The 13,167-nt window shown below is 49.7% G+C and overlaps 1 protein-coding gene across 1 annotated transcript; it reads left to right on the forward strand.

Annotated features, from left to right (window-relative positions):
- Positions 1 to 322: 322 nt before the first annotated feature.
- SLC22A12 (solute carrier family 22 member 12) lies at positions 323 to 13,167 on the forward strand. Its single transcript, XM_069066256.1, has 11 exons — positions 323 to 679; positions 895 to 1,404; positions 1,828 to 1,931; positions 2,090 to 2,244; positions 4,982 to 5,150; positions 5,651 to 5,774; positions 8,015 to 8,130; positions 8,742 to 8,956; positions 10,072 to 10,180; positions 10,870 to 11,073; positions 12,062 to 13,167. Exons 2-11 carry the CDS (start codon positions 1,009 to 1,011, stop codon positions 12,120 to 12,122), a joined length of 1,653 nt encoding a protein of 550 aa, XP_068922357.1. The 5' UTR covers positions 323 to 679; positions 895 to 1,008; the 3' UTR covers positions 12,123 to 13,167.

The raw sequence follows: 13,167 nt of genomic DNA on the forward strand, positions 1-13,167 counted from the left end.
TTGAGTAGGGAAAATGCTGTCTTTATTTCCACCATTAGCATTTCCCTCAGTTATTTAAAACTATTATTTTGAAAAGCCACAGGGGTCCATGACACATACACAATGCTAAGAATCTCATTTTTTTTTCCATATGAGGAAACTGAAGCCCAATTGGGAAAAATGACTTGCCCAAGGCATCACCTAAGTGCCAGGATTCGAATCCAGGCTTTCAGCCTCCAAGTTCTATTCTTTTTTTCCATTGCGCCAAAAGCAAGATAAGAAGAAATAGACTTTAATTTCAGCAAGAGGGATTGGGGTTAGACAGTAAAAAAGAACTACGAGACCCCAAGGGTCATGAGACACAGGATCAGATTACAGAACACTGTTCTGGATTGTCATGGCCTTTGGGCAGACGCCCACCTCCCAACTGAGGCAACTGAAAGGCTGTGGGTGAAATGTTCATTTGCATCATGGTCTGTACCAGGGCTAGTTAACCCCAAGGTTAATTGTTCCTCCAGTGTAATTTAGTAACAGGGTGATCTGGGACACAGAGGCAGTTTGGCAAAATCTCCTCTGCTCAGATCTTAGTTTTCCCATGGATTCTGAAGTCCAGCATTTCCTCCAGGCTGGTCTTCTCTTGGTTTGAGCCAAGAACTGCCAGGATCCTCACAGAGCAGGGCCCAGGGAGCATCTGACCCAGGTAAACACAACTTCTGGGAGAGTACTGATCCCCTTCCTGGCAGAGCTCCCTGGATATCCCCTGGATAACCCGAAGTCCAGGCTCAACTCAAGGGCAGTACGTAGTGGCTATGAGCGTCTGGATTGGGAGGGAACTAGGGTCCAGCTCCATAGTAACTAAGGATAGCTTGGTGAGACTTCAGGCTGCTTATCTGGTTTCTCCCCCTTCTTTTACAGGCATATGGAAGGAATGGTTTGCCCAAGGTCACACAGACAGTGAGGGCCTCTGACCCTGCATCCAGAACTCCTTCTATCAGCTACCCCACCTTTGTTTCTTGGGGCTGGGGCCACATGGCTTTTGAAGAGATCCTGGAACACATTGGCAGCTTGGGGAGGTTTCAGATCTTTCAGATAGTCAATCTGGTCTTACCTGTCCTATGTGTCACCTCCCACAGTCTGCTGGACAACTTCACGGCAGTTACTCCCAACCATCGCTGCCGGCTCCCCTGGCTAGACAATACCACTGCCTCCCCCAGTGTCACCTGGGGGCCTGAGGCCCTCCTGAGGGTCTTCATCCCCCTGGACAAACACCAGCAGCTGCAAAGATGTCGTCGCTACGTCCACCCACAGTGGCAGCTGTTGGAACTCAATGCCTCAGTAGCAAATGCAAGCGAGTCAGACACAGAGCCTTGCCTGGATGGCTGGATCTATGACCACAGTGACTTCACCTCCACCATTGTGTCTGAGGTCAGGGCTCCCTCCCTCTAACTCCTCTCTCCCTTCCCCATTTCCTCGTGTAGCTCTCTGGGATTTATCCACACTCACATAGCTAAGCACATGCCAAATGGCTTGTTTAGGACAGAAAACATTTCCTTCCCATCACGTTCCTCCTGACCCCTTCTACTCTCAGTCTAGAGGGCTTAAAGAGGACAAAAGCTTGGACTTGACACCAGCACTGCTACTAATGATCTGTGTGAGCTTGGGGAAGCACTTCCCTTACTAGGGCTCAGTTTCCAAGTAAGTGAAATGAGATGGTCCCTCCCAGCTGACATCCCTGGTTCTAAGTGCCTCCTCAGCCCTGATGTCCCATGTTCCAAGCCCCCTCCCATCCCTGACAGCCCATGAAGTAGCTTCTCTCAACCTCTGCTATTTGCTTCCCTTCTGATATAGTGGGATATGGTGTGTGACTGGCAGTTCTTGAAGGCCATAGCTCAGTCCATATACATGGCAGGCATGATGATTGGAGCTTTAATATGTGGCCCTCTCTCTGACAGGTGAGTGTTTTCTGGTTTAAGCTGCTCTCACTCCCCCAGCTCTGTATAGATCCCTCAGCACTGGAGACAGAGGTCTTGGGGGACCCCTGTCCATCTGTCTCTGTACCCTGGCGTCTTTGTCCCACTGACTTGCCCTTGATTCACTTTCTGTATCACAGGTTTGGGCGGAGGCTGGTGCTGAGCTGTTGTTACCTGCAGTTGGCCATCACTGGCGCCTGTTCTGCTGTTGTCCCCAACTTCTCCCTTTACTGCTGCCTCCGCTTCCTATCAGCCTTTGCTGTGGCTGGCATCATGATGAACACTGGGATACTCAGTAAGTATGGTGCCATGGACCTCTCCCAAACCCTGAAATCATGTCTCAAGACCTCCCCTCAGACCAAGACCCCATAACCAGTGAAGTTAGGTCGGCATCCTTCTCACCCTTCAAGGCACAGTTCAAACACCATCTCTTCTGCAGATTTCTCTAAGATCTATGCCCCCCTCTCCAGCTAGAAGCTAGTTTTTCACCTAGCCTCATTTGCGTCCTCATACACTTAGATGTTCTAATTTGCATCATTTTTCTGGGTCCTTATCTCATCTTCCCCACTAAACTGTAATCATCTTGAAAGCAGGGATTATATCTAGTTTAATTTCTCTTAGTATCTAGCACAAGGCCATGCATATAGTTGGTCCTTAATAAGTATTGAATTATTGAAAGACAAAAGGGATCCTTGCATGATGAATGTATGCACGATAGAATGGATCTTTGGATGAGTGAATGGATGGTGGGATGAATTAATGAATGAGTGGATAAAAGGATGGATGGAAGAACGGATTCATAGATGGGTAGGCAGATGGAAGAAGGATGGGTGGATGAATTTATAGACAGATGGATTACATGCTGCTGAACACAAGAGAAAGTCATTCATTCATGTTGACTGTATTCACTACAAATTTATGATGTATCATTTCAACTGGGTCTTCACTGCCGCATGGAAATCCTTTTATTCTTCTATGATTAACTCTATTCCACTCTCCATGGATCCCTGTCTCCCCTCTTGTCCTTCCCACTTCCTCTTGGCAGAGAACCTTGACTCCTATTCTACTGAGAAAATAGAGGCCGCCTGTCCTTAGCTTCGTCTCCTCTCCCAGTCCATATCTCAAAGCCCCTCTTAATTATTCCCCATTTCCCCTTCCTTTGCTCTAGTCTGTGATGAAGTGACCCTTCACCTTGACAAAGCCACTCTTCACTTGGGCTCTTGATTGCTCAATCATTCTTTTCTTCCTCTCATCTTTAATCTGTCCTTATCCCCTTACTTCTCCACAACCTATACATGTGCTCATACTTTCCTTATTCTTATTCTTAAAAAATATCATCCCATATTCTCCTCCCTTTCACTTGGAGCCAAGTTGTCTTCTCTTGATTTCTCTTCCCCTCCCTCCCCACTCCCTTCAGCTCTTTGCAGTATGACCTATGACCCCCCCAACTTGACTTCAATAACTCTTTCCAAGACTGCCAATGATTTCTGAAATGTTCACATTGAGTGACCTTTCCTCAGTCCTTGAGCGCTTGAAGTGTGTAACACTTTCCACACCCTGTCCACGCGCCGTCCCCACACCCTTTGCATCCTGTCTTGGTTCTCCTCCTACATGTTTGACTATTTCTTAGTCTCCTTTATTAAATCTTCCTCTTCTTCCATTTACTGAGGCAGCTAGGTGGTGCAGTATATAGGGCTCTGGACCTGGAGTTAGGAAGCCCTGAATTAAAATCTGACCTCAGACACTAGCTGTGTGACCCTGGGCAAGTCACTTAACCTCTGTCAGCCTCAGTTTTCTCACCTGTAAAATAGTGATAATAATATCACCTACCTTCCAGGGTTGTTGTGGGGATCAAATGAGCTAATATGCATACAGTACTTTGTAAACTTCAGGGTGCTAACTGCTATTATTTCCCAATAATTACAGATGTTGTCTAAAGCCTTTCCCTTTTTATTTCTCTGTCTTATTTGATGAAGTCATAGGCTCCCATGAGTTTGACTATCCTCTATGCAGGCAGCTCCCATATCTGTATATTTAGTCCTAACCTCTCTCCTGAGCTCCAGTCCCATGTCACCAACTTCCTGCTGGACAGCTCCACCTGTTACAGGCATATCTAAAATGCAACTCATTAGCTTTTCCCCCAAACTGTCCCTTTCTCTAGAATTCCCTCACTTCTATTGCAGGTCCCAGTGTCCTACTCTCTGAGGTATGCAAGTTCAGTCATCATTCACCTTTCTCCCTCAGCTCCCATATCCATTTCTTTTTTTTTTTTTTTTAAAGCAATCGGGATTAAGTAACTTGCTCAAGGTTACACGGCCAGATGTTTCTGGGTGGGTGCTAAGTGTCTGAGCCCGGATTCGATCCCCAGGTCTTCTCAACACTGGAGCCGGTGCTCTTACTCGCTGGGCTACCTGGCCGCCCCAACCCATATCCATTTCTTGTCCCTTGGCTCCCCGCCATGGTCTCATTTTTTCCCTTCTCCACTCTTTATGGCCACCAACCTAGTTCAGGTCCCCATCGCCTCTCACCTAGACTATTGCAATGGACTTCTAATTGATGCAGCTGTCTTTAGCATCACTCCACTCTACAGCTGCCAGCGACGTTCCTAAAACACATAGGCTTGACCAATCTACTCTTTATGCTCAAAAATCTTCTCTTGCTGCCTCTGTGAAAAAATACAAATGCCTCTGGTTTTCATCTAAACCTCCTTAGCCCTAGGAGGGGAATGGTGGGAATTGAGCGGACCACACTGACTCCATCTTGGGACTCATTCTGGTTCATATTTCCTACCTGGGTGAACATTGCAACCCTCCCTCCCCCAAGAGAATATGAATTCCTTGAAGATAAAAATGGCTTCCATTTCTGCCTGAGTACACCAACTGCTTGGTACATAGTACATGCTTACCACATGTTTATCAAACTGAATTTAATTGGATGGGTAAATGACTGAGCAGAGGAGAGGGTGACTGGATGAGTGGCAGAATGAATGAATAAATTAATGGAGTCATTCTTGTGTCTGGGTTTCCTTTCAGTGATGGAGTGGACAAAAGCCCGGGCTGGGGCCAGCGTGATGACCGTAAATTCCCTTGGGTTTAGCTTTGGCCAGGTCATCCTGTCAGGGGTCGCGTACGCCGTCCGAGACTGGGGCAGCCTCCACCTGGCTGTGTCCATGCCCTTCTTCCTGTTCTTCCTTTCTTCATGGTCAGTGTGACGGGGGGCTCTGCTTGGGCTGGATTCCTCGTGGCTAGGGTGCCATGAGTGAGGAATTCCTCACACTGGGAGGGCAGGAAGGCCGGCCATTGCTACCCCCGAAGACCAGCACCACTGTCTCTGTTGTCTTCCTGCTATAGCCAAAACAGGCTGCCATTTTGCCATCAATCAGTCAGAATACCTAGGAAAGATGCATGCTATTTTGCAGAGGGGAAATGGAGGCCCAGAACCTGTGTTCGAGGCAGGGACAGAGCCAAGGCTAGAACACAGTCACCAGATTCCCGGCCCAAGGCTCTTTCTGCCATTCCTCATTGCCTCTCCATCCCATCTGGCACAACCACGATGTTTTGCTAGTACCTGCTGAGGTGGTTAGCTCAGAGAATACATAAACCCGAAAGGTGGCCAGGTTCCAGGAGGGGGGAGGGCCATGTGGTTCTTTCCTTCAGAATCAGCGGGACACTGATCTGTGGGGGATCATCTGTGTTAAACAGGTGGCTGGCAGAGTCTGCTCGCTGGCTTATCATCACAGGCAAAATAGATCGTGGGCTCCACGCGCTCAAGAAAGCTGCAGTAATGAATGGGAAGAAGGATGCTAGGGACACCTTGACCATCGAGGTGAGAAGAAAAGTTGGACTCCTTTAGAGAACTGAATAAAGGGGATGGACATATCCCAGTGTCCCCTTTTCCTGTCCATGAGGCAGTCTAGGGGAGTGGTGAAGCTCTGCCTTGGACCACTAGGCTTCTGCTGGATGAGGAAAGAGGAGATTTGGAGTCAGACTGGTGGGAAACTGAGCAAATCTCTTACTGCCTCAGTTTCCTCAAAAAATCTCAGAGTTAGAAGGGAACCTCAGAGGTCATCTGATCCAAATAACTCCTGGCTTTCATATATACATATATGTATACACACATACATAAACACACACATAAAACTAGAGGTCCCCCAGGCTCTGCATGAAGACTTCTCTTCAGTGAGGAAGGACCCCATTACCTCCCAAGCCAGTCCATTCCCAATGCAGAAGTTTTTCCTTCTAAATCTGCCTCTCTTCAATTTCTCTCTTTGTTCCCAGTTCTGGTCTCTGGTACAAAGTGAATGTTAAACTTCTCCTCCCCATGAAAACCTTTCAGATATTCAATGACCGCTCTCACATCCCCCCTACACCTTCTCTTCTCTGGGATGAATATCACCCTTTCCCCAATTGACTCTTAATGGAATCCAGTCCCTTAAACACCCTGGCCGGACTCCTCTGGACATGTTCCAGCTTGTCAACTAAGCAACATGCATTTATTAAAATGCCTACTGTGTACTGGCCCTGGAGATAGAAAAACAAAAATGAAGTGGTCTCTGCCCGTAAGGGATTTACATTTTAACAGGGGAGAGAGCACCTCCTTCAGCGTGCACAGAATACCCACACATTTCGAAGAGGTGGTTTGGAGGAAGGTTGCTCACAATGCCAGGCAGCAGCCTCAGCCTGGGTGCTGGATGTCTTTTCAGGCAGCTTGAGAGCCCTTAGGCATTTTGATTTGAGCTCACAGTTCTGTCTGTAGATGGTCTTTTATTGAGCTCTCTCCTAGAAGTGATGCCTATAATCTTAAGCAGCTGTAATCATCGATCACATCTTTCTTTAGGTTTACAAAGCACTTTCCTCACAACAATGCTGGGAGATAGGGCTGTAATGCTATCTTCAATTTACCTGTGGGGAAACCGAGGCTCAGACAGATGAGGTTAGGTATCGTTCAGTCGTGTACAAGTATTTGTGACTCCGTAGACCGCAGAATTGTCCATGGGATTTTCTTCGTAAGTGATACTGGAGTAGTTTACCATTTCCTTCTCCAGTGGAGAAAGATAAACAAAGGTTAAGTGACTTGCCCAAGGTCACACAGCTAGTAAGTGTCTGAGGCTGGATTTGAACTGAGGTCTTCCTGATTCTGGGTCCATCACTCCTTCCACTGAGCAATCTAGTGCCTAAGGCTAACCCTAACCCTACCTGTCCTAAGTGATACAGATGGTGTAGATTTGGGATTGAATCTGAGCATCCTGGGTCTAAATTCAGTGCTCTCTGGCCCTCTCATGGAGGCAGCAGGGCCAGGGCCTCCGGGCGGCCAAAATCTGTGCACCTTCAGCCCATCTCATCCCTAACCTTTCCTACCCCGGCCACCATTTCCCCAAGACAGTAGGACTCTGTGTTCTTTGCACAGGTCACCCCCTGGTGGCCAGGAATTACAGGCTCAGAGACTTAGGTCCTCTGGTCCTATTGCCTCATGTTACAGATGAGGAAAGTGAGGCCCATACAGGGACAGCAACTTGCCTAGGGTCATATAGGCAGTAAGTGTTAGAGGTGGGATCTGAACCCAAGTCTCCCTGAGTCTCTAAGCCTGTCAATTCCCACCTAGTCTTCCCTGAAGGATGGGGAAAAGAGACCCTGGAATACACAGGGGATAGGAGATGCTCTGGCCAATGCAGAAAACCCCAAGGGTCGCTGAGTAACAGGCAGCTGGATTTGAGCATAGATTGTCTGGGGAAGGGCTCACCTAATTCTCATTTTACAGATAAAAAACTGAGGTCCAGAGAAGTTAAGGGGATTTACCCAGGGAAGGTCATAAAGCAGGTTGTGGCAGAACCTGTTGTTCTGACTCCAAGGCCAGGACTTTTTCCTTGAGCCCTGGTCCAAGGGATACCAGTGGCCATGACCATGTAAACAGAGTAGATGAGGGCATGGAAGCCCACAGTCCAAAAGGACTTCTAGAGAAAGATCTCCCAGTGACAGTCACGGGCAGAGAGAAGCCATGTTTGTCACTATGGATCCCAGCTCTCTCTCTTCTCAGAGACTGACATCTTCTTGTGTCTCCCTTCCTAGGTTGTGCTATCCACCATGCGGGAGGAGCTGATGACAACTGAGATCCAGCACTCAGTGGTAGATCTCTTCCGAACCCCTGAGATACGCAAGCGGTTTTGTTGCATACTCTCCGTGTGGTGGGTGCCTCTGCCTTTGGCATGCTGGTCTCAGCTTGGGGACCACAGGGGACGGGGGGGGGTTGGGAAAGAACCAGAGCCGGGCTCAGTAAAGAGGGGAGGAAAGAAGGTCTGCTCTAACCTCTCCCACCATGCCATCCCCTTTGTACCCATCCAGCCTGACAGGAGAGGGGGCAAAACTCAGCAAAGCTATGCCAGCTTTCCTAGGGTTACCTACCTGTAAGTACCATGGCCCATCAAGGGCCCTTGGCTCAAGAAGCTAATGTGCTCAGCACTGCCCCACCAGGTGAGCCTGGGAAGTACAAGCAACCTCTGCTAAAGCAAACCATAGAACCTTGGAACAGCAGAGCTTGGGGGTGGGAGGAACATTGGGACAGAGAATGTCAGAGCTGGGAAGGAGCTTAGACTAGAAAAAAATCAGATTGGGGGAGGTGAGGAAGCTTGGAACACAAAATATCAGAGCTCGAACTGGGAGGAAGCTTAGAACATGGAGTGTCTCCATCGAGGACGGCGCTGGCCCTGAGGGAAGCTGGAGAGGAGGCCAAACAGCCCCAGGGGGCAGGGGGAAGCACGCTCACCACCTGTGTCTTTGTTCTGGTGTCTCTCCTAAGGTTCACCTTTGGTTTCGTCTTCTATGGAATCACCCTGGACCTGCAGAGCCTGGGAAGCAACATTTTCTTATTCCAGGTGCTCTTTGGGGCCATTGATATCCCAAACAAGATGGGCTCCTTCTTCGCCATGAACCACCTGGGTCGGCGCATCACCCAAGCAGTCTCCTTGATCCTGGCTGGTCTCTGCATTCTGGCCAACACGATGATACCCCAGGGTGAGTCCAAGATGACCAGAGGTTCACCAAACATTTGTAAACACCTAGAATGTGCCAGGTTCTCAGCAAGAAAAATAGAGACAAAAATGCCAGGGGCTGCCCTCTAAGAGCTTACAGTCTACTGTTTAAAACACAAAAGTCTGTGTCTCTGCGCTTTAATGCTCAAGGACTAGGTACCCCTAATGCTCTGGGGGATTAGAGTGTCAGGGAATTTTCCAGTGGTTTTAGTGCCTGGTCTCAAGACCATCTGTATGCAGGACCCCAGCTCAGCCCTCTGATATAGGAGACCCTGGGAATGGCGGGCCAAGGTGAGCTCCCCGTAGTCCCCACCATCCGTCATGATAGAATGACGGAACTGGTCAGAAACAACAGTAACAACAGCCAGCACTTGAGGGAGCCCCATAAAGTTTGCAAGATGGTTCATACATACTGTCCACTTTGGTCCTAGCGGTAACCTGGAAGGTATAGGTGTTCCTGGCATCCCATTTTACTGGCAAGAAAACTGGGATAATAGTGAGCAATACTGCCTGGCATTTAGAGAGGGCTCACAAAATGATCTCATGGGATCTGTGGAATTCAAACCCAGGACTTTCTGACTGAGCCCGTGATGCCACACTGCCTCAGTTAGAAGATATTAGGTTTAAAATGGGCAGGAAATGCTGAGGTCATTTAATCCAACCTCTTTATTTTACTGTAAAACTGAGGCCCAAAGAGATTAGAGGAATTAGCCAAGGTCACACAGAAAGTAAGTGGAAGAGGAAGAATTGGGATGTCAGACTTCTGACCCTCAATTCTGCCCTGCTTCCCATTGATCAACATGTTTTTATTAAGTTCCTACTGTGCGCCTGGCCAGGCCACAAAACCATAAATGACACAGCCCCTGCCCTCAAGGAGCTTGTGTTCTCTTAGGGAAAACACTTACACTTAAGTAAATACACAATATATATCAGAGACAATCTATGGAGGTTCCCCACTGCCATTATGCTCCTTCCCCACCCTCCCCCCCCCTTCCCCCCCCCCCCCCCCCTCCTCACCCCCCCCCCTCCCTCCCCCATCATGTCCCTGCCCCCATCCCATCCCCTGCCTTCCTTCCTCATTCCCCATAATCCCCACAGACCTGCAGGTCCTGCGAGTGACCCTGGCTGTGCTGGGCATTGGCTTCATAGGTTCTGTCTTCTGCACTTTTACTGTGTACAGCAGTGAGCTCTTCCCCACCGTGCTTAGGTAAGGACAGTGAGGGCCTGGCACATGCTGGGCTCTGTGTCCAGGGCCACAAATGCCCAGGGCTGCTTGGTGCTCTTCTGATCTGGGTTGGGGACCCAGGAGTGGGAGGGCGGCTGAACTTGCCTGGGTCTGCTATTGTCACCTCTGACCACATTGTGTGAACTCATCCAGGATATGGGCATGACCCAGGCAATGCCAGGGACTATCAAGGCCCTCTCCACAAACTCATACACACACACCACAAGGCTTTGCTGCCCACGCTTCCACGCTGCTTCTGTGGCCTCTGACCCCTCCCTGAACTGACCAAACAGTCCTGGTTGCACACTCTGCCCTCCGACTCTCTTTCCTCAAGGGCAGTAGCCATCTGCCTTTTCCACGATTCGCACACCTGCAGCCTTCCTCCACCCTGGCACCCTTGAAGAATGTCCCTGGGGATGTGGGAGGGCCTTCTTCTGCTACTCTCTGGGTCTGCTCCTGCAGCTGGGGCTTCTGGAGGTAGCTCAGCCTGTCCCATCTCCTGACACTCAGGGACTTCTGCAGCTGCCTGAGGAGTGCCTTCCCTAGAGCGGGCAGCAAAGGCAGGGACAGAGCAGCATTCGGGTGGCCCCCTCCTTCCACATTAGCTGGGGCTGAGCAGTGCTGTCCACACTGCCCCGTCCTGCTCCCCCTGGTCATCCTGTCCTCCACAGAATGACTGCAATAGGCGGGGGCCAGATGGCTGCACGTGTGGGCTCTATCCTGGGGCCTCTTGTGAGGCTGCTGGGCCAATTCAACCCTTGGCTGCCCCTGCTCATCTATGGAGGTGTTTCAGTGACCACGGGACTGATTTCCCTCCTCTTGCCTGAAACCCTCAACCTGCCGCTGCCAGACACCATCCAGGAAGTTGAGAGTCGGTGAGTGGGCCTGCCCTGGCAGCTGGAGACAGGGGGAACACTTTGCCACCCTGCAACTGTGGAAGGGTTCTCCATAGACCCGGTGTGATCAGTCTCCGGAAAGTATATTTTCCTAAAGGAAGGGAAGCCTTGGTCCTTTCACTTACTCTGAGGGCAGACACTGGCAGGCCAGTGAACCAGCTCCTGCCCTTAAGGACATTACATTCTATCTGGGCAGGAGGAATCAACACATATGAGTGTGTAGAAAATAGCCATCTATCAATCAACAATCCCCTATAAAGGGCCTACTGTGTATCAGGTACTATGTTATATGCTGGAGACATAAAGACACAAACTCAAGGGTCCCATAGAAGGGAAAAGGGCTCCCTGGCACCTTCCCCCAGCCCTATGAGGTAGGCAGAGAAGGAAGTATTGTCCCCATTTTACAAAGGAGGAGACTGAGGTTCAGAGAACTTCACCTCCACACTGAACCTGGTGCCCTAGCCAAGGCCCAATTCAGAAATGTCAGGGCCATGGCTCGAACTCAGGTCTTTGGAGTGCGAAGCATGCTCTCTTCTATTACCATCCACTGCTTCCTCCCTCCTTCCTTCCTTCCTTTTCCCCTTCTTTCCTTTCTCTCTTTCTCTTTTCTTTCTTCCTTTCTTTTTTCCTCTCTCTCCTCTCTCTCTCTTCCCCCTCTCTCTTGCTCTCTCTCTGTCCCTGTCTCTCACTCTCACTCTCTCTCTCCCTCTCCATCCCTCCCTCTCCCTCCTCTTTCTCTCTGTGTCTCCCCTCTTCTCTTCTCTCTCTCCCTCTCTCTCTCTTGCTCTCTCCCTCTCTCTCTCTCCCTCTCCATCCCTCCCTCCCCCCCCTCTCTCTCTGTCTCTGTCTCTCGCTCTCTCTCCCCCCTCCAAATCTTTTTTACATACAGTGATGTCTGACCTTGACTGTTCACACTCCTTCTGGCTCTAAATACTTCCATACTAGTTTCTCCTTCTTTCTCTTTTAGGAGCCACAGAAGGAAAGGTGCAGAGCGGGCAGAAAGCATTGTGAAGTCGACAAGGTTGTAGAAGGGTTCTGAGAGTCCGAGCCCAGGACTGACAGTCTAGCAAGGAGGTTGTCTCTTCTTTAGGCTCTGAAGAGTGACATCCTGCCCCTCGTGAGCAGCTCCAGCTTGGGGAGAGTTTCTTGGGTGGGGTGTGAGTGCTCACTTATGTGAGAGGTTAGGGCTGTCCTCTCCCTGCTCCCCACTCTTCTCCCCATCCCCTGGAATTTCAATCCAGTAACATCCTCCCATTATCCCCCTCCATCTGCTGCCCAAGAGCTCTGGACACCTCCGGCCTGAACATATCCACAGATGTTTCCTCCCTAGCCTTGATTCCAAACCTTAGCACCCTCTCTAGTCCCGAGGGCCTCCCCCTTTTCCCTCCTCCCCAACCTCAGGTTTCTTCTTCCTTTTCTGTGGTGCCATAGACTGTGGATTTGGAGTGAGAAGACCTGAGCTCAAATCCTGACCCTTCTCACATCCTGCCTGTATCACTTTGGACAAGTCACTTCCCCACTGAGTATCAGTTTCCTTCTTTGTAAAATGAAGAAGGTGTGTTTGGACAAGAGGACCCCTGGGCCTTTTCTAGACCTCTACCTTTCATGAATGGTCTGCCACTTTCTCTTATCCTTCAGGGGAGGTCCTGCCCTGGTAGAACTTGGGCCTAGATCTGGCTGGCATGGCTGCCCTGGCCAGGGTCCCAAGAGGGCTTAGTATTCCTCCCCCTTCCCCCTTCCTCCTGCATTTCTGGGTGTGGACGATGGGGGAGAGCAGCAGGTCATCCGCTGCTAGTCTTTCCTAAGACCTCCTCTCCCCTCAAATGAGGAACCCCTTGGGGGTGGGGAGGGAAAGGCCTCTGGTTTCTTTGCTAACTGGTCTCCTGATTCTGTCTTGTATGGGCCCTCAAACGACCTAGTTTGCATCCAATTCAATTAACATTTACTGAATGAAAGTATTCTATTCCTTCCCTGTAGAATGTAAGTTTCTTGAGGACAAGAAATATTTTGCTTGGTACCTAGAAAGTGCTTGGCACATAGTAGGTGCAGATAAATGTTTGCTGATTGACTGAA

The sequence above is a fragment of the Petaurus breviceps genome, unplaced genomic scaffold (assembly GCF_028583685.1).
Source record: "Petaurus breviceps papuanus isolate PSGF00001 unplaced genomic scaffold, PetGlider_PUasm1.0 90721, whole genome shotgun sequence".
NCBI lineage: Eukaryota > Metazoa > Chordata > Mammalia > Diprotodontia > Petauridae > Petaurus > Petaurus breviceps.

What these genes read in the sequence shown, in the direction of transcription:
- SLC22A12 (XM_069066256.1), top strand. Translation starts at nt 1,009, where the DNA reads ATGGCTTTTGAAGAGATCCTGGAACACATTGGCAGCTTGGGGAGGTTT. An exon ending in GGGACACCTTGACCATCGAG is followed by an intron (nt 5,775 to 8,014) that starts GTGAGAAGAAAA and finishes CTCCCTTCCTAG; the next exon opens with GTTGTGCTATCCACCATGCG. An exon ending in ATCCAGGAAGTTGAGAGTCG is followed by an intron (nt 11,074 to 12,061) that starts GTGAGTGGGCCT and finishes TTTCTCTTTTAG; the next exon opens with GAGCCACAGAAGGAAAGGTG.